This window comes from Salvelinus namaycush, chromosome 30 (assembly GCF_016432855.1).
Source record: "Salvelinus namaycush isolate Seneca chromosome 30, SaNama_1.0, whole genome shotgun sequence".
NCBI lineage: Eukaryota > Metazoa > Chordata > Actinopteri > Salmoniformes > Salmonidae > Salvelinus > Salvelinus namaycush.
Genome location: NC_052336.1, coordinates 27,062,575 through 27,087,578, shown reverse-complemented (window position 1 = coordinate 27,087,578; position 25,004 = coordinate 27,062,575). Strand labels below are relative to the sequence as shown.

At 42.7% G+C, this 25,004-nt stretch overlaps 1 protein-coding gene across 2 annotated transcripts in view; it reads right to left on the bottom strand.

Annotated features, from left to right (window-relative positions):
- Positions 1–25,004, bottom strand: part of LOC120024934 (diacylglycerol kinase zeta-like) — a 115,455-nt gene that overhangs the window by 15,818 nt on the left and 74,633 nt on the right. For both annotated transcript variants that reach the window (XM_038969305.1, XM_038969304.1), the window contains 10 exons: positions 24,651–24,724; positions 24,422–24,533; positions 24,077–24,276; positions 21,395–21,495; positions 15,407–15,486; positions 12,076–12,145; positions 9,439–9,479; positions 8,486–8,682; positions 2,237–2,350; positions 734–790 (listed from right to left, as the gene is read on the bottom strand). In XM_038969305.1, coding sequence (XP_038825233.1) covers positions 734–790; positions 2,237–2,350; positions 8,486–8,682; positions 9,439–9,479; positions 12,076–12,145; positions 15,407–15,486; positions 21,395–21,495; positions 24,077–24,276; positions 24,422–24,533; positions 24,651–24,724 — 1,046 coding nt within the window. The remainder of the gene's footprint in view (positions 1–733; positions 791–2,236; positions 2,351–8,485; positions 8,683–9,438; positions 9,480–12,075; positions 12,146–15,406; positions 15,487–21,394; positions 21,496–24,076; positions 24,277–24,421; positions 24,534–24,650; positions 24,725–25,004) is intronic.

Sequence of the window (25,004 nt, the reverse complement as noted above, 5' to 3'; positions counted from 1 at the left end):
ATTAATCAGTCTGTTTGGCAGATCACTGAATTGACAAGCAAAACTTAAAATTCTGGGTAATTTCATGCGTTTAGAGTGGCTTTGCGGTGCTGCACACATGACAGCGTTCAGAAGATGTAACTTCTCATTAGTCATCTCAGTGGACATGGAGAGGATCCATCATGCAAATCTGCCTCCAGACGAGACTCAATCAACAGTGAATTAGCGTCGCTGAAAAACACGAGTGGCAAAACAATGACACATAATTCATTGTAAAATCAAAATGTGAGGATGTGCCTCTCTCTCTCTCAGCTGTCCAAATGGTGCTATTTGTATGTAAAGAGGGGATGGGGCACGGTGACAGTGAGAGGGAGCACATGGGCCTGTTTGTGCCATATGGTTCCATCGGCAGCTGAATGCCATCCCCACATTCTCACTAGCATCCTGCCAAGCTGGGACGTGAAGGTGATACCATTGTAAGGACAATGTTACTATGACACAACATTTTAAAAAATTCAGTTTCAAAGATCTGATTCTCTCTCTTCACTGGGATAGTACTGGACAACATGACACGTCTGGCACATTGCGTTGGCGTCTGTGATATTGTATAGACTCCAGACCAAGGAACTAGTAATCAGAAACTTTGCTAAGTAAATGCATTCTTGTGTGACAGAGTGTGCAAAGGGCAGAATTGAGAAAGTAACTTGGTGAAGAGAAAGTAAGTGAATGTGGTGAAAGGGGGCTTTGATCTCACCTCAATGTTGGGTTGAAATCAGCTGCAGTAGTGTTAGACCGATGGATACATCCAGCCCTTTAAGACAACATTTAAAAAAAAAAAAAATGGATGGACCAAAAAAACTAAACAGATGAACACAGAAATGATAAATTATAAATGTGTAAACAGGCAAGATAAACAATAAAAACAGAAACAACTGGAAAGCCTCTACAAACAAAACCTCATTTCGAGAATGTGTTATTGGCATTGAGATGGTACGGTTGACTTAAGTTCATCAGCTGCAAAAACAAAATTGAAAATACGACTCGCGGTATGCAGAACTTACAGCAAGAGCACTTTCACTCAAAGGAGGAGTAGCGCTTCACCCCTTGTAACTGTATTCAATTTTCACAGCCCACTCCGGCTCAGGCACAAAGACCATTACAGTGCTATAGGTACGGCAATGGAGCGCTGCTAGCCAACCCTTCTTTTTGAATTTTCCAATTTTACCTTCATTGTGCCATGGCAAAATGGGATCCAGTGCCTGTATTGTATGTGGTGACGAGTGACCATGGAGCCTCACAGTCCCTGCCGTTGGCGTGGCCACAATATCAAAGAGCAGCCTAATGTCTATATATTTCATGGCAGATTCAATTAGGAAGGGCGAGTCTGTGGCGGATGCTGTTATACACTGCCATTTTCCCTCCTTCTCTCTGGCCCCAATATAGGGAGGTAATATAAACAAAGCACGAGCAGCACTAAAAACAAGTCCTACAAACCATTCTCAGTTCATAAACACTTAAGAATGGATGACATTATGAAAGCAAAAACTGTTTGTTTTCATGTGCTTGCCAATGAAGAAAAAAAAAAACAGCATTTCACTGTTTGTCATTCTCTGTTTCACGAGACCCACGGAGGTGAACCATAACACTTTTCTGAAATGATGGACCGTGACAAATACGTACAACTCCACTGTGAAGAATGCATTTCCTTGCAAAAAACTGGAATGGTACAGTATGGCTCTTTATTGACCCAGTGACACCGCAGACTACGTCATGGAACAATTCCTGGCCTAAGTAGATTTGTACACCTGCATGGAACCATACTCTAACAGTGTCACAGGCAAGACCCTTTACTAATGTCCGACCCCTTCCTATTCAGTCCAGGCGGGCGTGACAGGAAAGGGAATGGAGGCTACACCGGTTCTGTCCGATAATGAGGGTTGGCTAAATCTCCACCCAGCCTCATTCTACTCCTGAGCATATCAAACCCTGCCAGGGATATGGCCATGGCTTAAAACGGTCTGGCACTGCCGGACCTACACACAGTGGAAGTTAAACACGGTGTTTAAAGCCCTCTTACAATGGCATAGTGGGAGGCTAGTATGGCTAGCTGCATTGTTTGAATTTCTATGTTAAGTAGCTTCAAAGATAGAAGTGTGTTACAAGAACAAAAATCTAAGCTGTAATATGTGATTTGGGAGGTTGGCGGCTGCCTCTGTAGGAGGGGAAGGGGGCCCTGCGATTTAGTCTCTCTTCTCACCTGGTGAGGGCAGGCTTACTGGACCTGAGGGAGCTGCTGTGTGCCAGTGCCTCCACCACCGAGCTGTCGCTGGATATTCGCTTCCTCTGAGTGGTCTTCTGGAGCTCCGTGATCCTGTGAGAGAGAAGGAGAGAGGGGAAGAGAGAGAGAAAGAGAGAGAGAGAAATAGAGAGAAGAGGGGGAGAGAGAGAGAGATACAGTATGTATAAGAAATAAGATTACGACGAGGTTCGAGATGGCCTAGAAGGGCGTCACACATTGAATACATAATGGTACGTCAGAGTAGTTAGACCACCGTTTCTATTCCCGCTGGGTCCTGAAGCGCGGTAAACATTTCACCCTTTTCTTGTTATAAAAATAAAGCAAGGGTACATCAGAGGTGGGCACCGTATATATAACAATAAAGTGCGTTTATATTGCTGGGGGATCTAGTGCAAATACACACAAAAAATAATCTGTATAGATGAACCCATTTTGGAAGATTGAAACCAAAACATTACCCACCATTGGGAGCAGAGTGCATAAGCAAAAGAGAGCGCTTGTGTATATGAGACAGAATTATAGAATGATGGGGTCCAAAGAACAAATAAGACGGTTCGAGATACTGTAGATGATAAGATTTCTCCTAATGGTAGAAAGTTGCAGTTAATGAAGACACTAACATGCAATATATATGTTCCTGTCATCCAGCGCCTAACAGTACTTGCTTTGAAGCTTATTTCCCCTCAATAAGGTCAAAAGAGTGTTAAAATAATAAAATTGTGTTAAATTGTTAATGAAACCAATAATGGCTTGGTTCTAGTATGATTGAACGTCTTTTTATATTCCATTCGAACGGAAGAGCTGCAACAAAAGAGCAGAAAGTGGGGTGCGGATCATTATTTAAATCGCTTGGGGTCTTGTTGTGGAGAGCAATGATCCGAAATATGCTGTGGTGCCTGGGTCTGTCTATCTACCACCAACCTGCTCCACCTCTCCCACATTCATCACATTAGTCTGTCTGACTACCAACCAGGACCAGAGGAACAAAGAGCAGACACCCAGCATACAGGGAAAAGTGTCTGCAATGCTAAAAGAACATGCAAAAGCTGTTCAAATTTTTATGGGTCAAATCTTTTGGAATATACGAGTAGGGGATGCTGTTCAGATCAATTAGGGGGAAAGTCAGAAACTCACTAAAATAGTGATGCTTTTGCAGGGGGAAAAGTTGATTGGCAGGACTTGAACCAGGGACGTGCAGAGCCTAGAAAATGTAGAGATTCTCAGGAGTGAACAGTCTGCACTTGTGTGCAGAGATGTGCACAGCTGCATACACATTGTCTGCTCAAATCGGATCGGGGATTTATGAAATATTGATCATATGACAAACAAAGACGATGATAGCCTCTGACATCAAATGAATAAGACTGTTTTCCATAAGATCTAAAGCTGACATCTTTAACTAATAAAGAAAGAGTCACAGCAGGACTAGTTTGTATGTTATTTCCAGGACTGTGGAAGTACTAAAACAAAGCTTCCATTGTGACAGAGGAAGAGCATTGGACACAGGAAATGACAATATTATTCGAGAGCATCACGACTCATGAATGTGTGTTTAGTCATCTAATCGCTCTTACTATAGATCTGACCCTGACCTAGACCTCGTCGATCTCCCCCAAACCCTAAACCTAACCTAGGCTAACCCCATGCTCAGCCGGGCCAAATCCCCATGTCTCGTTTGGAGCTGAACCTACTCTCTGGCTGCCTGCTCATGAAGATGAAAACATTTATTGAAAAGAGTTCGACTGCTATGGCACAACAACAAAAAAAGCAGCAAACAAACAACTTTATGGAGACAAATCCCGCTTTGACAAGACAACAGCGTCAAATGCCAAATGGATAATCAGATTGGGAGTGAGCACCTCTCACCCCCGATCTCAGTTGTGATGTTCTATTGTGAGCCTGTGTGATTTTCTCCATTTCATAAAGTAAAATAGAATCTTGATTCTAAAGAAGGTGGGAGTGAAACACAAGCAGTGAGGCAGATTGGCACTGTACTCATTCCCATTCCAGAGGGAACGCTGGGTTTTTGCTCATCACCTCCCACATTCATCCTCCTCCACCTATTCCAGCCCACACAATCAACTTTGCATTTTAAATCAAACCGATTGCCCTGGCAACACACTCATAGCTTACAGAAGCATCTATTTTCAAATGATTCAAATGTTATATTTAGAGGAAAATAAAGCAAAACAGTACACACTTTGCTGTTAAACTGCGTTCTGCCGGTGTAAACCTTATTGTCCATGAGCTTGAATGTGTTCCACCCACAAAGATCTTGGACTTAGTGTGCTGATCACTCTAGAGGATTATATCAAGGACCCAGAAACCCCTGCTACATCAAACGAAAACTCAAAGGAATCTTGCATGGCTATAGGGAGAGAAATGTCCATGGGCTGAGTAAACAATCTTGGGAGGACAAGGTAAGTTGAGGAGGGGGAAAGGAGAGGTGAACAGGAAGGAAGGACAGATCGATACCTCTTCCTGACAGGAAAGGGGAAGCCGGAGGGAGAGAAGAAGAAGTGGGATTTCTTGTGTCTGACGGCCATGGCCTCGCTGTCCGATTGTGGGCTGGTGGGACTGATGGTAAGAGGAAAGGGCACAGAGAGGAAGAGGAGTGGATGGAGGAAAAGTAGGGCAGAAGGAAGGGCAGATGGGAGGAAGGAGAGAGAACAGGAACAATTCAGGGATGTTTTACCTTAAAAACATGCCCCCCCCCCCCCAAAAATCCACTTTTTTATTTTTATTTTTTATATATACAGTTGAAGTCGGAAGATTACATACACCTTAGCCAAATACATTTAAACTCAGTTTTTCACAATTCCTGACATTTAATCCTATTAAAAATCCCCTGTCTTAGGTCAGTTAGGATCACCACTTTATTTTAAGAAAGCGAAATTATTTTAGCTTTTTTTTTTTTTTTTTTCATCACATTCCCAGTGGGTCAGAAGTACACTCAATTCGTATTTGATAGCATTGCCTTTAAATTGCTTAACTTGGGTCAAACATTTTGGGTAGCCTTCCACAAGCTTCCCACAGTAAGTTGGGTGAATTTTGAACCATTCCTCCTGACAGAGCTGGTGTAACTGAGTCAGGTTTGTAGGCCTCCTTGCTCACACACGCTTTTTCAGTTCTACCCACAAATTTTCTACAGGATTGACGTCAGGGCTTTGTGATGGCCACTCCAATACCTTGACTTTGTTGTCCTTAGGCCATGTTGCCACAACTTTGGAAGTATGCTTCAGGTCATTGTCCATCTGGAAGACCCATTTGCGACCAAGCTTTAACTTCCTGACTGATGTCTTGAGATGTTGCTTCAATATATCCACATAATTTCCCATCCTCATGATGCCATCTATTTTGTGAAGTGCACCAGTCCCTCCTGCAGCAAAGCACCCCCACAACATGATGCTGCCACCCCAGTGCTTCACGGTAGGGATGGTGTTCTTCGGCTTGCATGCCTCCCCCTTTTTCCTCCAAGCATAACGATGGTCATTATGGCCAAACAGTTCTATTTTTGTTTCATCAGACCAGAGGACATTTCTCCAAAAAGTACGATCTTTATCCCCATGTGCAGTTGCAAACCATAGTCTGGCTTTTTTATGGCGGTTTTGGAGCAGTGGCTTCTTCCTTGCTGAGCGGCCTTTCAGGTTATGTCGATATAGGACTCCTTTTACTGTGGATATAGATACTTTTGTACCCGTTTCCTGCAGCAAGGTCCTTTGCTGTTGTTCTGGGATTGATTTGCACTTTTCGCACCAAAGTACGTTAATCTCTAGGAGACAGAACGCGTCTCCTTCCTGAGCGGTATGACGGCTGTGTGGTCCCATGGTGTTAACTTGCGTACTATTGTTTGTACAGATGATCGTGGTACCTTCAGGTGTTTGGAAATTGCTCCCAAGGATGAACCAGACTTGTGGAGGTCTTGGCTGATTTCTTTTGATTTTCCCATGATGTCAAGCAAAGAGGCACTGAGTTTGAAGGTAGGCCTTGAAATACATCCACAGGTACACCTCCAATTGACTCAAATTATGTCAATTAGCTTATCAGAAGCTTCTAAACCATGACATAATTTTATGGAATTTCCCAAGCTGTTTAAAGGCACAGTCAACTTACTGTATTTAAACTTCTGACCCACTGGAATTGCGATACAGTGAATTATAAGTGAAATAATCTGTCTGTAAACAATTGTTGGAAAAATGACTTGTGTCATGCACAAAGTAGATGTCCTAACCGACTTGCCAAAACGATAGTTTGTCAACAAGAAATTTGTGGAGTGGTTGAAAAACGAGTTTTAATGACTCCAAACTAAGTGTATGTAAACTTCCGACTTCAACTGTACATTTAAACTGATCTGTGATTAGGGAAAGGAGGACAAAGAAGCCAGGGATCTTCAGAGCCAGTGGCAGGAATAGTTAAGAAATGGTACAAGATCAGTTCAGCAAATGAATTGGTTCTGAAAAAAAGGATGCAAATAATATAACAGTTAGGATGTTCATCGTCTTAAAAATTCCTTTGATAATTTGATACAATGCCAAGAGACTAAGGTGGCATTCATCTATGGCAAATTGCCTCCAACACAGTGCAACTTCCAAACATCACTGTCCAGGTGTTCCTCTTCCAAGTATTTTAACGACTACTGCAGGACCTGAAAAAGACCCCCAAAAACCCCCCTGCCACAGCCTGTCACGGATCCGAAATGGCCTTTTATTAGGAATTCTATTTCAGGTCCCGGCCAGCAGCATGAGAGAACATGGCAAAAATAATGTGGCCTCTGCTTTGAAAGCATCAAAAGACAGTCTGTAGAAGACGTGCCAATAGACCACAGAGCGGGAAGAGGGGGAGAAAGAGGCTACAATCCCACACGCCCTCAGATATAGTCCCACCGTGTTTACTTTGGAGGGGGAACGTGTGGGTCGGGTTAGGATCTGCCTCTGCCATGTTTGAACTCCACGAACCTGTCGCCACACCCCCTCTTCATCAAAACGCTCCTTAAATCCCTAAATGGACGGGGGACAGGGGCCCGAGCTAAAGTGTAGCGAAGAGAGACTTCCAACTAAGGTGAAGTTTACTGTAGAACAGAACTCCACAGAAAATCCTCTACTGTACAATATGAACGGCATAAAGAGCAATAAAAGTTGATAAGCTAGACTGACAGGGAGATATGTAAAGGTTTTAAATGACTGACAGCTTCTAATGTATGTTGAAAATGATTCTAGGAAATACTGATGAATGCACAGCAGATATGAAAAGACAAGCTCATCACGGCAGTGTATTCCTCCTCATGTTCAATTGTATAACACTTTAACACGATGGTATTACTTGAATAACTTGGTTGACTCTTTCCGTGTGCATTGCTTGAGTCATTCACAAAGGGCTACAAAATGTGCAGGGGATTTACTGTGGGAAAATTACAGAAATATCCACACCTGGCGCACAGACGTCCTTCTTCTAAAAAGATGAACATACAGCTAGTAGTGGAGTAGTGGAGCTAAATGCATTTTCCAAACTGTTAGCAACGTAGGGAACACTTTGTATTGTTCAGCCATGAACAGACAATGGCCGGGCTTCTCTCTTTGTTAAGTTGACGCGTGTACTGTAGTAAGGCTTACAGTAACGGTATTTCAACCCTGGATCTTCTCCCCTGCTGACACAGTCCCATGCTATGAGGTGGAGAATTTCTAAAGTCACTCTGAATCCAGGTGAGTATGGCCCTTCTCCTTCCTAGGGTGATTATGAAGACAGTCCAGTGGTTAGAACTTAAATGATTAATATATTTAATGTGTGTGTGTGGGGGGGGGGGGGGGGGTTAATGGGTGAGCATGGCCTCTGCATTCAACCCTACCGCCTCAGTAATAATTTAGCAGGGCAAAATCAGCATGGTCTCCATGAGGAGTGTGCAGTTTTATTGTGTTATAGCGTTCATGTCCAGACACAGATTCAGCCCACGGTTTACTTAGCCTTTATTTTTGTGTCCTGGACCTGGGGCACTCCAGTCTGATTATTACTACACTATTTCAGCCTGTCAAAACAGCACCGCTGGAAACCACTTGAAAACAGACTGGTTCACAGTAAATTACCTGGTATGCATTCACTGTTATAACCCCCATAATGCTCCAGTGGAGCTGCCTCATCCTTTATCTAGTGCTCTAAAATTATCTCCAACAGAAATTCAAATTAGAAGCTGAGAGCAGCAGCTGCTTCTCTTACCTGGGTCCCGGTGAGGGGGGAGGAGAAGAGGAGGACGACGGGAAGGCAAACTTGCTTGATGCCTCTGGGAATTCACCAGAAGAATCAACCAGATCAGGCATCCCTGGTGAGGTGCTCACCGTCTCCGTGATGACCAGCTCAGGGTCCAGGATGAAGAGCTCGTCTTGGGATATCTCGGTCACATAGTTTAGGTGTTCCTGTTATGGAGAGAGAAACCATAACCACTTATGTACAGATCTTAATGGCCATTGAAAATGTTACTTGTTGTTTATTTTGCTTTTGTTATAAGTGTTCCATTACTCTGCATAATCAATGTATTCAGTGGTGTAAAGTACTTATATAAAAATACTTTAAAGTACTACTTAAATAGTTTTTTGGGGTATCTGTACCTTACTTTTTATATTTTTGATTACTTTTACTCCACTACGTTCCTAAAGAAAATAATGTTATTTTTACTCATTACATTTTCCCTGACACCCAAAAGTACTCATTACATTTTGAATGCTTAGCAGGACAGGAAAATGGTCCAATTCACACACTTATCAAGAGAACATCCCTGGTCATCCCTACTGCCTCTGATCTGGCGGACTCACTAAACACACATGCATCGTTTGTAAATTATGTTGGAGGGGGCCCCTGTCTATCAGTAAATGAAAAAACAATACAATTATGCCATCTGGTTTGCTTAATATAAGGAATATCTCATTATTTATACTTTTACTTTTGATACCGTATATTTGTATATGTTTGAGCAATTACATGTACTTTGATACTTAAGTATATTTAAAACAAAATACTTTTAGACTTTTACTCAACTAGAATTTTACTGGGTGACTCACTTTTACTTGAGTCATTTTCTATTAAAAAGGTATCGTTATTTTTACTCAAGTATGACAATTGGATACTTTTTCCATCACTGAATGTATTATTATCTATAAATGGCACACACTCACCTGAGCACGATCAATTCTGTAAAAACGATCTGCAGTTGTGGCTAGAAGGAAAACAAGAAGGGCAAAAAATAAACGTATAAAAAGTACGAGATTTATAGAGTAAACAATATGAACATTGGCATGTACGCATAAACACGCACACACACAGTGTTCTAATGAGGCCAGAGAGGGCTGGTAACTGTGCAGGAGCTTAATCAAAGCGTTGACCTGATTACAACCAGCTCCGAAGCGCACCACGCCTTTGCCACATGTTGTTAAATGAAGGAAAAGATGGGTAACCTGTATAATGACAACAGAACAAGTAGGAGAATAGGGACACATAATTGGCCCAGTGACTTGGGGACATTACAAGGAGAGTCAAAGGGTTCTGGTAGTGGGTGTAATTCTAGATGAGACAAAATGACAAAAGATTTACAAACCATGTCATTAGGCAATGACCAGTGGACAAACCCTAATGCAAGTTATGATAAACCCATTGACTTTTCAAAAGACGCATTCAGTTTGCAGGGTGTTGGGGGACTGTACCGATCATCTCACACTGTCGCCAGCCAACTAGTTACAAACAGATTCACAGGAGACCGGATATCATCATATGTAAATATAATTGTATGTGCTCTTCAAAAGAAAATCACACACACTCTTTAAAGACTCATGAGTATGGACAACACTACATCTCAGGGTAAAAACTAAGACAAGGGAAGTAACGTGTGGGGGAAAACCTCTTTACATGGTTGTGGTCTAGTGATCAAATACTTTCTACAGATGGTCATCTCCCAGCAGTCAGCAGAATTTCCACTAAATTAATTGTCTCACCCCTCTCCCCTCCATCCAGCCGCCAGCCCCGTACTGTTGGACTGTACCAGTAATTAAGCTTCACGCTGCCATTCTGTCTGAGGAAGTGGAAGTGAGCTCTTCCCTAGCCCAGTGGGAGCAGACTCAAAGGAGGTGTGCACTGGAATTAAGTCGATCTGCCAGGCTTCGTCCTCTCTTCTCAAAAGGTGCCAAGAAAAAGACCCCTCTGTCCTCCACAGACGCTGCAAATTGAATTTCTTCCAGCTTCACTGAGCAGAATAACCCAACTTTTTTCAAATAAATTGTATGCTTAAGAATATCTCACAGACAAGCACATGAAGTTTGCCCAGAAGATTAGATTTGTTTAAGGTTTTTAAAGGCAGGTCTGTGTACTGCATGTTTCTCAGCTTCTCCTACATATCTGGGAAGGTGTTCATTCTTCATCCTTATCAGAACGTATCAAAAATAATGATGTGGTTCCCCCCGTCGTACTAATTAAATAATCAGTCATATCAGAACACAGCTGGATTTCACTTGCTATGCTTCTAATCAAGAATTAGCCATGCTGTTTTGATGAGAGAGAAAACAATTAGAATTTCTCCACACGAGACCTTTACAACTGTCTTTTTTTGGACTGAGCTTTAAGATCTGGGCTGCTTTATTACCAGTGAATAGAAGCTCATCTGTCCTGATTTCAATGGAGCAGCTATGGGATTTAATTCAGCTTTGAAAAGCTCGAGAACATTTTGGCTGTAGATTCTAACACCCTCCGTTCTCTACCAACTATCACTAGTTAGTAAGTGAATTAACTTAGCATTCAAACAATGATAGCCTTCAGAGATCAGCTATCATATCAGTCCAGTGTGAGGAGATGGAAGATTTTGAGTTTCACTGCTGGTAGAGTGACTGATGAGCAGCAAGAGCACATCATATATGTAAACTGTGTTATGGATAGCAATGCATAGCTATTCCTAGCAACGCACATGACATGTCATTCATAATACTGCAAAATACATTTTCTCTCATGGGAACTGTGGACTGTCAGTGGAATAAACGATGGCTTGATAAAACTCAACAAGAAAAGAGTTGGATAGACGTAAAGGGCCATAGATTCACAAGACATGCAGAATCACTGACAATTGTTACAGATTATTGACAGAATGATGATAAACTGTATGCTTAAGTATATCTCACAGGCAAGCATGAAGTCTGCCCAGAAGATTCCTGTTCTGCTATGCAACAGAGCAGAAACATTCAAAGCAAATCAGTGACAGTATTATTGAATTGATTTCTGTATCTTTGCACGAGAGCTGTTGATCTAAATGAATGATAATGTGGAGCTCGGTTAAATTGAATTGGCAGAGCCTAATTCACACAGAAACGCAGCACGGCTGCGTCCAATTATGTTCCGTAGGTTGATCTACCTAGCTTCAGTTCTTCAAAACAATAAATCGAAAACAAAATGTTCAAATGATCCTCAAAACCTGTGTTTTGAACATTAACTCAATTTATGCTGTGCATATTTGCTTGTAATGTAAATGTGAATCCTTATCCTGCAGAAGAAATGCACTGGCGCACTAATCGTAAGGTCAGAAAAATGGCACAGTTCTATCATATTAAGTCTACCTTTGACAAAACATGAAATTCTGTGGTGAATGAACCAAGAAAACAGTGACCTGTAAGAGACAGGAGGCTCCCACTTGCAGTGATCAGATTATGTGAAGCGCTCTCTCTTAAAACGTTGAAGATAGGTAGGGGACTAAAAGAGGAGGCACAAGAGGAATACTTCACTCTAGAAAGTGTAAGGAATCAATAGCAGCGCTCTTTATAAGAAGTGGTACTTACAGTCCAAGAAGCACCACTTTGGCGAAAGCTTCTGCGAGGAAGGGGTCTTTGATTTAGCTCCATCATCCTCCTGAGAATGAAATGGGACCAATGAGATTAGTTCCACAACAGCCTGCTCTTTAGACTAAACCTAAATGAGACTGGAAGGCCTTGACTCTGTTTTGTCCAACTTACTGGTCCATTGAAAAGAAACGGAGGACTCAAATAATAAAAAACCTTTTCTGCTGGATGTAGGGCAAGATTTAAAGGCCCTGAGTCTTGTGTTCAGACAGGCTTTTTGTAATGAAAAGTACTTTTCTGGGCAGTGAGTTCACTGAAAGGGTCCAGCATATTAACCCCTCCTCCATGAGTTTAAGAGGGCAGTTGTTCCATGAGTTTAAGAGGGCAGGTGTTTTCCCCCCTCAGTCACAGAATCCTTGGTCCGAAGACCAACAATTCCTTCCTTGGTCACTGTTCTGTGCATTGGCTGAACTGTACTTAACCCAAGCTTTTCTAAAAAGGTACCATAGTCCAGTGACCTTATGCAATGAGATACATTGACATAATCCTCTTCAGAACTTGATATTGAAGGTAAGTGAATGTTTAGAGGAAAATGGGCTGAGGCAAGCCACAAAAGGGCATTTGTCTATTCAATGTACAGACTGAAAGAGACCTGTTGGAATGTGACGACAACTACAGAAGTCATTTCTAGGGCCATGCCTTGGACAGGAAAACTCCAGGCCCAAGTTATAGTTATAGGCTAAAACTAGGGCTGAGAGTTTTTCCTGATCAGTTGAACTGTGGTCAAGAAAACCGACTACTGATTTCCCATCTAAAGGTAAACTTGACCAGTCCATCTAACTTCCAAGGGGAACCGGAGGATAGCAGTGTACAGAATGTTATGATACATGCACTGTGGAACTACGCTGAAAGATCATGCTTAGCTTAGAGCACAAATACTGGATACCACCTACAAGAAAAACACACACACACCCACACAAACAAATAAAGACAATCGTGTGCACAAGGTATCCAATCTAAGGAACACCAGACTTTTCATGGTCTCGAACAGGGAACCCAAAACATGCAACCACCAAACGAGACAGTATCAACTAGTCCACTAACTGGTCTAGGTCGTGGTGCTCTCTTATATTCAGCAAAAGTATTACTAACTGCAATAACATAGCCAAAGCAACCATAACTTAAGCAGTTTCTTAAACATTGGATGCTTGCTGCATACAAAAATCACAGGCAAACATATTCCCGATTACAATGTCTCTCATGCACACAGAAAGGGAGAGAGAGTAAACACTCACAACACAAGTACAAACACATCAAAACATGCTTCAGGGCACCGAGGAACAAGGAGAAAATCTCTTCCCAGAGGGACAAATTTGGGTTGGTTTGCATAGGGGAACAGGGCCACTACAGATAGAAAAGTACAGCCTCTATTATTCAGCTATTCCCATTACGCAGACGGTTTGGCTAAGCTGTGAATAGGGATCTAAAGGAGGGCCAGGGTTGCTGGGAGGAGTGTGTGGTTATCACCGGAGACGGCCAGTCTCAGCATCTACCCACAACCTCTCGCTCTCTGGGTAAGAGCATGTGGTGAAATCACTTTGTAAAAGTGATATTTGAATATTGATGCCACACACCATTGACCGATTGCACAGCTTATTTGTTTTTAAGCCAACAAGGACCTACAGGACGTGAGCAGTATATTTGTGCTCTAGATGATTTTCTTGGGAGACAAAAATAAGCAATGGAAGAGCTGATCAAACACACAATTCCAAGTAAAACACCTAATGCAACCATGTGGCTGCAGCGCTGTCTTTGTGCCGTACGTGTCTGACGGTTATGCACAGGGAGGGACAGGTTTGACAAGTGTTTTCTTCGGACTTTAAGCCTACAGTACGCATCACGCACTCAAACAGTGTGTTCTCAGAGAAAACAACATGGTAATGATAAAAGGCCTCATCCTTGTTCTTGAATTAGATTATATTTGATGTTATTGTTTGCTCCGTCTGTTTGTTTCCGTCTGTGTTTTCTCCGTCTGTGAAAGTCGCTCCGGATAAGAGCGTCTGCTGAATGACTAAAATGTCCATGTAAAATGTCATCTGTGATCTAAAAGGTCGTTTTTAATTTAGGGGAATGTTTCCTTTTCAGACTTGTTCCTTTCCATGCCACAGACTCCCATGTCCTGTCTCGTTTTACCAACCTGGAGCACCAGTCGTTTGAAGGAGGGATGAATGGAGATGAAGTCCTGTGGAATAGCCCCAAAAACACTGTAATCCCGCAAATGGAGACTCTCCTTCCTGTCTAATGCCCCTACCCAAAATAAATCACCACATGCGGATAGGAAAATAAGCATCTCGTCTTGAAGCTACTATAATGACTGGTTTTGGATTGCAGAAAATGGGTTGAACGTAGTGGGAGAAACATCCCCCCCCTCAATTTATGCCATTTTGTTGTGTGCTATGAGTCCTACTTTATTATTTGGTGAACATATGTTTTTGAGAGTAACATATCATGAAAGTGGATGATTACACATATTACAGAAGCAATTACCATTCTGCAACAGTATTTTAGTCTTCAAGCCTCCATTAGTGGCAGACAAAACCTAAATTTAATTTCAGCCTTTTCTTACGACATGAGCTGATGAAAACAGCAACAAATGAGGGACAGCCGTTGAGGGATTAGGGTTAAAAAAAAGGAGGAATATAATAATCAAATGATTGAAAAGAGGTGGTGCCGGTAATCGCCAACAAATTTCCTGCGCTATTTATTTCAATGGGTTTTGAGCCAAAAGGGACAGCAAGGTAGCTAGAGGGGCAAGGATGACATTTTCTGGCAGAATCGCAGTCTCCCCCATTCACAAACAACCACACATGCAATCCTTTCCCATCCTAAAGACAGTTTTGGGCTTGTCTGTCCAGATGAGCCACCGTAGACCAGCCTGCGAGTAATTGCTCTCGACATCAGCAAGTTCCTTCCTCCTCTTCTAACCTACTCTCTTCCTTCATCTCTTGCACGCTCACAACTTCATCAGAATTATTTCCCACATCCTCTTATGGCATTAGCTCAGTCCTACCCCCTTTAGTCTTCTTCTACTCTCTGCCTGTATTGTCCTCCATTACAGACATTTCTGAGTCCTCCCAGCTCCTTTGTATTTATGTTCTCTGCCTCTTATCTCCTCATCATGCTCTCCTGTCCCCCCATCGCTCAGTCTTCCCTGTCATTCATCAGCTTACCCCTCTCCTTTACCCAGGGTTCAATCTACCTCATCAACCCAGACTCTCTCCTCTGTCCCCTTCTCGCTGTCCCCCCCCCCCCCTCTTCCTTAATTTCTCACCTCTTGGAGCCTCTCGATGTGGGAGCGGCATGTTTCCAGGTCACTGTCTCCCGGGACAACGATAAGTCCCAGTGGGATAGCTGTGGGGAGAGATGAGAGACAACATGCTGTTAAACACTGCTGCAGGCGCCCAGGGATCGAGCCATGAAAAACCATTCTACAGCTAGGTCCACAGTTAGCTCATAGACACAAGCTACAAGAGACAGACTAACGGATTGTGTCCATTTATCAACTCGAACCCAGAATGGTTTGGGGGAAGTTCCTTTTGTTGGCAATAGATCAAGGATATTTTAGACTTGGGCTTCCTGGATGCCTTGTGTTTCATAGAGTGCCACGCAAAGTCCAATGCACTTAGTGAACTCAAACCCCTTTGAAACGGCTGTCAAAGTAGGTGAAGTGTGTAAACCAAATAGCAATACAACACAATAACAGAGGAAGAATTCTCTAAATTTGATGTCTGCAAGAGGACAAACTGTCTGGTGACATGTTTGTGATTTGTTCCCATGCCCATTGATTTGTGCTAAACTAGAGACAGGCAATTAGGCCTAAAGTACAACTGGGCAGCAGGTGAGAGAGCAGATACGCTATGTATCAGTGAGTGCATCAAAACCACATTATGTGATCATGAATATCCGGGCTATTCACAGGGCCTTCTATAGCGGTCAGAACAGAAGTGAAAGACTCGTGGACCATCAGGCTGAGATTTGTGAATTGAAAAAGTGGCTCTGAGCAGCAAGTTTTACAGGCGGAAAGAGAGAAAAGCAGGCAGATTTCTCCACCGAGGAATGTGCTGTTGCCTAGCAACCCTGGAACAGTCTGTCTCCAATTCAATTCGGCTTCTTCCTCTTCTCCCCCCCCCCCCCCCCCCCCCCTCTTTTGCTTTCCTCACTCTGCAACAGTGAGGTTGTCTAAGCTCTTTATAGGTGTCAGGCAACCGAGACAACTGCCTAACGTGGTAGCAGCCGCGTGCTATATTTTGGTATCAGCGACGAGAGCATAGAGTATTAACCTCAGCTATGACAGCTAACATCATTTGTACCTCAAGATCCACGTGAAACATCGGGGGCCTAACTCGATTCAGTGTTAGCCAGAGAGAGTCTGAGTGTGATGTCCAGAATGAAGCTAAACTATGTGCAAATTGAACGACAGGATTGTTCACTTAAGCCTATCAAAAACAGCCTTGGAATTCTCTTGTATGTCAGCAAGCATGAGGGTGCATTATGTACAAAGTACGTTATTGGACCATCGTATGACAGTTTAATATGGACATTGAATTTATTTCTAGGCTCAGTTAAAGTGTACTTCAGGTTTAAAAGCATATCTTCTTTTCGTTTAGTTGCATGTTCTGACATCTAGTGGTGGAAAACAAAGAATAAACTACTTTCAGCATTCCGTGAACCGAATGGTATGTACTGTTAGAAAACTGTTGGGACCGCCACCAATTATGCCTGAGCATCAAAACCTACTGGGAGATTTTCCGTCTTGTATTATAATTGCTAGCCCCGTACCTCCATCCAGGAACTTTTGCGAGCTTACATTCCGTTTCACTACATGAATTCCACAGCGGCCATCGGGATGGTAATACAAGGCTATATAATTGCAAGAGTTCAGGAAGAACCGAATACATTCATCATACTTTCTTATTTCACATACTTCTTTGGAGATATCCAACAACAAGGTCGGTCCACAGCAGCTGGGTTTTGTGCCATTAGAGACAAAAAACAGCCCCAAACAGCGTCACTTGCATATCAGAGTTACATAACTTGGGGCCAGTTAATTGTTGCAGTTTTATTTGAAGAGGATTATCATATACAACTTCAGTACCGCCTAACTTCCTGAACAACAGCCTTCAAAGGTCTAGTCCAAACAAATGCTGCCCACTGTTAAAAAAAAAAAAGACAAAACAAACAAACTTTGTTTTAAGAAGGAAAGAACTAAATAACAGTCTGAGACTGGAATTGTCTGGAATAGTTAAGTTTGTGCATGAGGATGCGAATGTGAGAACAATTAAGAGTGGGGGGGGGTGGCTCTAGCTGTGCTATGGAGGTGATTACCGTGTCGTCCTGGCACACAGGTACTGCAGGAGGCTGTAGAACACAGAACCACTGACAAGGCCCCTCTGGGGCCCCTGGGCATCCATTAGAGACAGTAATGGGTAGCTACCTCATTATCGCCTCACAGTCATACACTTGATATCTAGCCAAAGTCACATGCAGGGAGGCCCACACTGATAAACTCATAGCAATTGAGTGGCCTGACGGGGATGGGAGGAGGGTTTCAAGGTGGACGGATAGCAAAACCTGGAGCCAATACCCGCCTCCCCCTCCAGGAGGAGCCAGGAAGTGAGAAAATGAAAGAGTTCCATCTCTGTGGGGTTTCTGCTAAGTACCATATAAATCAAAAGGGACTTCCTTTTCCTTTGTATTTAGCGAGGCTAGTTGATGGCGGCATCCTTAAAAGGGGCGATCAAGAGCCTGGTGTGTCTATCCAAATTAAATATATTTGTGCTAACCTACGTTTGACAGTGACAGAATCTATGCAGTCGCTGTGTAGATTTAGAGTCCATTTCACTAACGAGAAGTGATATCAACACTCTTGCTGACAGTTCACCAAGGGGCGGATTGAGACTCAGGAAATGGATGCCTTTCCTATGCACGCCTTTCCTACGCACTTCTCAGTAGTTGTCATTCAGACTTACTTTATGCAGGTGCATAACTGCCTTTGCAGGCGTGGTTCCCTTGCGCGCGCTGAATACATTTCATTCAGCCGCTGAAAACCCTCCCACTTGCTGGCCAACAGATTTTCTCGTAGAGTTTTCCTTCAATAGGTTTTTCAGCACATCGATCTTAAGCCATCCCTTTAAATACGGTGTACCTTTAAGTTCTAATTTTGTCAGACTCACAAGAATATAAATATATGCATATTCATCTGTTTCAGCACCAATTGGTGGATTTAAAAAATAAATCAGATTTTGTAGATTATTTAGGTTTAGGAAAGTATTTATGAATCGTAAAAAACAGGTTTTGAGAGCCTTTACGCATGAAAGAAAGAAAACGGTGGTTTGATTCATTCTGAACATTGCCACATTTAGTTATTTAACCCATTGTGATGTTGGAAGATTAGTGTTCATAGAATTATAATAGGGAGAATAGTGTACAATAGCAGGATATACCCTTGTCTATTGCCCGCACTAACCATGGAACTGTGTGATGACACAGCCAAGTATTGCGCCATGTGTCGGGTTCAAACTGCTCCGGCTTGGTCTGCGATCCGCTCCATAGCGATTTAATTAGCATACTTGTCTTTTTTTTTACATGATCAAATGTTACTAATGATCCTCTGTAACAACCACATGGCTGTGACATCGTTTACAGAGGAAGCAAATGAAGGTAAACGAAACAACGTAAATAAATGGAATGATAATGTAGGCCATACCAACTGAAGGGAACTATTTGGCAGTTAAAATATGTGTGGTTATTAGGCCTACTGACGGTCGATACTGATAGTGGCTAATATTTAACATGATAAATAATAGGAAATAATTAAGACACTAGTGTGTGCCCATCCCTGCACGTTAAAAGGCAGTACAATTAAAATTCTGCATAATGTCACAGCATTTCATAAACTTTACTGTGGGAAAGTTGATATGCTTCCGTTTTCTGCCATATGACAGGATTCACATTTGTCTCCAGCGATTATAAGGTAAAAGAGTTCTAGAACAAATGTCATTTATATTTACAATTCCCTTATCCAAATGGATTACTCCTTTATCTAGCTCTCATCAATTTGTCAATTACAGTGCATGGTGAATGGTATTATTTCTAGTGGGAAAAAATGAAGTAAATGCTTTTTCCACTTGGAACCGGTAGAATTATTAGGAAATTAGATCAGAATATGCCGTATCTGTTGACACACCTCTGTCACACCTTAATTCATTAAATCTCCACCCCAAACAAATAGCAGGGGAATAGCATGCTATTCTCATGCTTAAATTCAAGGTCAGAATACGCATAGAGAGAAAGGGAATTACGTTCCATTTATGCTCTTAACTTGGGTCGGAATCGGCCCCTAAAATGGCACAAGGACACATGTAGTACAGTGGGGCAAAAAAGTATTTAGTCAGCCACCAATTGTGCAAGTTCTCCCACTTAAAAAGATGAGAGAGGCCTGTAATTTTCATCATAGGTACACTTCAACTATGACAGACAAAATGAGAAAAAAAAATCCAGAAAATCACATTGTAGGATTTTTTATGAATTTATTTGCAAAATATGGTGGAAAATAAGTATTTGGTCAATAACAAAAGTTTCTCAATACTTTGTTATATACCCTTTGTTGGCAATGACAGAGGTCAAACGTTTTCTGTAAGTCTTCACAAGGTTTTCACACACTGTTGCTGGTATTTTGGCCCATTCCTCCATGCAGATCTCCTCTAGAGCAGTAATGTTTTGGGGCTGTTGCTGGGCAACACGGACTTTCAACTCCCTCCAAAGATTTTCTATGGGGTTGAGATCTGGAGACTGGCTAGGCCACTCCAGGACCTTGAAATGCTTCTTACGAAGCCACTCCTTCGTTGCCCGGGCGGTGTGTTTGGGATCATTGTCATGCTGAAAGACCCAGCCACGTTTCATCTTCAATGCCCTTGCTGATGGAAGGAGGTTTTCACTCAAAATCTCACGATACATGGCCCCATTCATTCTTTCCTTTACACGGATCAGTCGTCCTGGTCCCTTTGCAGAAAAACAGCCCCAAAGCATGATGTTTCCACCCCCATGATTCACAGTAGGTATGGTGTTCTTTGGATGCAACTCAGCATTCTTTGTCCTCCAAACACGACAAGTTGAGTTTTTACCAAAAAGTTATATTTTGGTTTCATCTGACCATATGACATTCTCCCAATCTTCTTCTGGATCATCCAAATGCTCTCTAGCAAACTTCAGACGGGCCTGGACATGTACTGGCTTAAGCAGGGGGACACGTCTCGCACTGCAGGATTTGAGTCCCTGGCGGCGTAGTGTGTTACTGATGGTAGGCTTTGTTACTTTGGTCCCAGCTCTCTGCAGGTCATTCACTAGGTCCCCCTGTGTGGTTCTGGGATTTTTGCTCACCGTTCTTGTGATAATTTTGACCCCACGGGGTGAGATCTTGCGTGGAGCCCCAGATCGAGGGAGATTATCAGTGGTCTTGTATGTCTTCCATTTCCTAATAATTGCTCCCACAGTTGATTTCTTCAAACCAAGCTGCTTACCTATTGCAGATTCAGTCTTCCCAGCCTGGTGCAGGTCTACAATTTTGTTTCTGGTGTCCTTTGACAGCTCTTTGGTCTTGGCCATAGGGGAGTTTGGAGTGTGACTGTTTGAGGTTGTGGACAGGTGTCTTTTATACTGATAACAAGTTCAAACAGGTGCCATTAATACAGGTAACGAGTGGAGGACAGAGGAGCCTCTTAAAGAAGAAGTTACAGGTCTGTGAGAGCCAGAAATCTTGCTTGTTTGTAGGTGACCAAATACTTATTTTCCACCATAATTTGCAAATAAATTCATAAAAAATCCTACAATGTGATTTTCTGGATTTTTTTTCTCATTTTGTCTGTCATAGTTGAAGTGTACCTATGATGAAAATTACAGGCCTCTCTCATCTTTTTAAGTGGGAAAACTTGCACAATTGGTGGCTGACTAAATACTTTTTTGCCCCACTGTATATCTTCAGGTAATAGCTTGTCAACTGGCTCAGGTCCCTTACGTGCGTATGGCCAGGATTTAACTCTACAAAACAAGCCTGCCATTTTGAAATTCAACTGCATGGCAATAAAAACAACTAAAATGTGTAGACTACAGAGTTCTACATCACTGAAAACACCTCTGGCTTGCAGTAACATCCCTGCATGAAGCAGTACTTAAGGGCCTGCTGCATTCCTCCTTGAACAGGCTGGCCGACACCTGAAGGATGATGGAGTTACAGTGCATTAGATAGAGATGGAATACTCACAGGCTTCTTTGAGTTTCTCCTTGTCATAATGTAGGGCCTCATAGTCGTGCATGCTAATACGGTTCACCCGGATCCTTAACCTCTCCGGGAAGGGCTGCTGGCTGAGGAAGACAACAGAAGAAGCATAGCCATTTGGGTATCATCTCTCAAAATTTTTAATTACACCGAACTAAAATATAAACCCAACAATTTCAAAGATTTTACTGAGTTATAGTTCATATAAGGAAATCAGTCAATTGAAATAAATTCATTAGGCCCTAATCTACGGATTTCACATGACTGAGAATACAGATATGCATCTGTTGTTCACAGATACCTTTATAAAACAAAGTATGGGCGTGGGTCAGAAAACCAGTCAGCATCTGGTGTGACCACCACTTGCCTCATGCAGTGCAACACATCCCCTTAGCATAAAATTGATCAGGCTGTTGATTGTGGCCTGTAGAACGTTGTCAGACTCCTCTTCAATGGCTGTGCAAAGTTGCTGGATATTGGCGGGAAATGGAACACGCTGTCGTACACGTCTATCCACAGCATGCTCGAAGGGTGACATTTGTGTTGAGTAAGCAGGCCTTGGAAGAACTGGGACCTTTTCAGCTTCCAAGAATTGTGCACAGACATGGGACCGTGTATTATCAGGATTCTAAAAGTTTGTGCGTCAATTATTTGGTTGTGGAAACCCACAGTTTCATCAGCTGTCCGGGTGGCTGGTCTCAGACTATACCGCAGATGAAGAAGCCGGATGTGGAGGTCCTGGGCTGGCGTAGTTACACGTGGTCTGCGGTTGTGAGGCCAGTTGGACTTACTGCCAAATTCTCTAAAATCACATTGGAGGAGGCTTAAGGTAGAGAAATGAACATTAAATTCACATGTTCCCTCAAAACTTGAGATATCTGTGGCATTGTGCTGTGTGACAAAACTGCACATTTTAGAGTGGCCTTTTATTGTCCCCAGCACAAGGTGCACCTGTGTACTGATCATGCTGTTTATCAGCTTCTTGATATACTACACCTGGATGGATTATCTTGGCAAAGGAGAAATGCTCACTAACAGGAATATAAACAAATGTGCGCACAAATGTGTGCATAGAGTATGGCAAATTTCTGGGATCAATTTCAGCTCATGAAACATGGAACCAACAATTGACATGTTGCGTTTATATTTTTGTTCAGTGTACATATTTGTACGAACTCTGAGTTTCAAAACAACCAAATCATGTCAAATTGACACACAAGAAAGATTATTCCATAACCTATGCTTGATTTCAGTACACCGTTATACTGTACATAATCAGTTACTTTCCATATTAATTTCTAACTTAGTAAACTATTTGGGAGTTGGAAACATCTCGGCTGAGAGATAAAAAAAAAGAATATGGAAATAAATGAAGGTATAAGTATAATGAAAGGCTGTCACCCGGGAAGAGCATTAACACAAGCTGATGACAGGGGATTGACCTCCAACCACAACACTCTGACAACCTGGGCTCACATGCACAGCAGCCTGAGAGAAGCCAGAGGTGTTGAACGCTGCTTTCCCCCCTTCCGTTTGTCATCTTGATGGCTTCTAGGATGATTATATATTCATGGAAACAGTTGTGATCTGTGACGAAGGTGACCTGTTCGCAGTGTGTGGGAGATCCAAAAACAATGTTGCGACTATAGCTTACCATTCTGTTCAAGGACAATAGACACCTGACAACAACACAAGTCGTATATGTTTCTTACTGCAGTATGTTGCAAAACAGTTGGGAGGACAACATCTAATGTCGGTGTATGATCTCAAACAATGTAATCAGTGTAGAAGTGAATACAGCTGGGTTGTTTGTTTGAATTCCAGGCTCATTTGCATCTTATCATTCTTACTTTCTGTCCAAATGCCTGGTGTTTTGCTTCATAGAAGGTCGGGCCATTCTAACCAACTTTGCAAAAAGGAAGAACGGTATCATGAATAAGGTTTGGATGTGCACGTGTTTAATCTCAGCTAAAACAGGCTTCTGTAAACACAATCATTGAATTAGTCCCCCCCCCCGGACATTTCAATCCTGTAGACGGAGGACTCATAATTCCCCTCCGTCAGCAAGTCAACACATTGTCGCGGGACTCACATCAGAATCAGCGAAGTATGAAATTAGCAAAAAACCTTACAACAGGTTTGACAAAAAGGTAACGCAATTACCATGAAAATAAATAGGGCTGTTCATTCTGATAATACATCCGATTTTCAGCCTGTAGACAGACAGACTGATATGACGAAGACTACTGATGGAGAGAAAAGGAAGATGGTAGCAAAGCCATGTTGACTTTGATGAATGTTTTTTGTGTGTCTGTTTGTTTCCCCTCGTCGGCTTAGATTATTTTACATGCACAAGTCTTTGTCAGCGCTTCAGCCACCCTTGCAAATGAATCCCGAAGGCTAGCGTCGAGGACACCTGCGTGCCACACCCGCGTGCCACTTAAAAATCACACAGCAAGAAATTGAAGAGCGACCTTCGGCTCGGTCGAGGACACTAAGTCATGACTTGTGGAAGGCATTACAATAACTTCCAACTCCACAAGCACCGTTGTGACAACAGAGGCAACCTGCCGACAGCGCAAAAGACTAAACAAAGTACACTATAGAAAGTCTCCATAGCGGATTGATGTTCAGGATTCTGACTGGACCCTGGACTGTATTACTCACTCGTTGAGCAGCGGTATAGATGTCCTCCTCTTGGCCTTCTGCACCATGTTGGCTTGGTTCCTCAGGGAGATCCGGATGGTGGAGGGGGCTAGCTTGCACGGCTCCCCATCTACCTGCATGGGGATGGACTTGTAGGTGGTGAGGGTCACCTCTCTGCACTGGTTCAGCCGCTCACCGTGACCTCCGACCTGCAGCGTGGCCTACAGCACCAGGGAGGAAGAGACGATCATCCATCAGAGCAAGGTCACGACTAGGACAAATGTAAAGAAACGGACTCATCCATTTCATTAAATCTACTAACTTTTGTTCTAACACACAGACAAATTCAGGTTGATAGGTGAATACCAGAGAGGTCATGGTGAAGCCGATAACTTCAATGCAGCCGTCGTCGTGCCGTTGTGGCTCAAAGTCATGGTGCTCGCTTGGGTTGCCCCATGGCATGGTACCAGCACAGTATCTAGTACACACATACACACATGGTTAAGTGCCTAACTTAGCCTACAGCCTCCGTTACAACAGTGACAAAATTGTAACATGTCATATATAACCCGTTTTCCCCATTGAGGCTGCTAACCTGGGAATGTTGAGGAACACCAGGCACTGCAGCTTCAGATCCTGGACCTTTGAGGTGAGGTCGGTGCCGTCGCACTAACGAGAGGAGACCGACAGACAGACAGACAGGCGTCTCCATTACTGTACACATACACACTCAGATCATTCCCGGAAGAGTTCTCACATGGCCTATAAAATGTACCCTTTGAAAGGTGCCACATTCTGACTGTGAAGAACACATCTGTCAGTCTAATGAGATGTGATCCTTACAACCTACCTACTATAAGCTCAGAATGGAGCCTAGGCTCTCAAACTCAATTTCTATTTCTGCACCAACTATTTTTACTATGAAGTGGGAAATTCCTGTTAACGGATT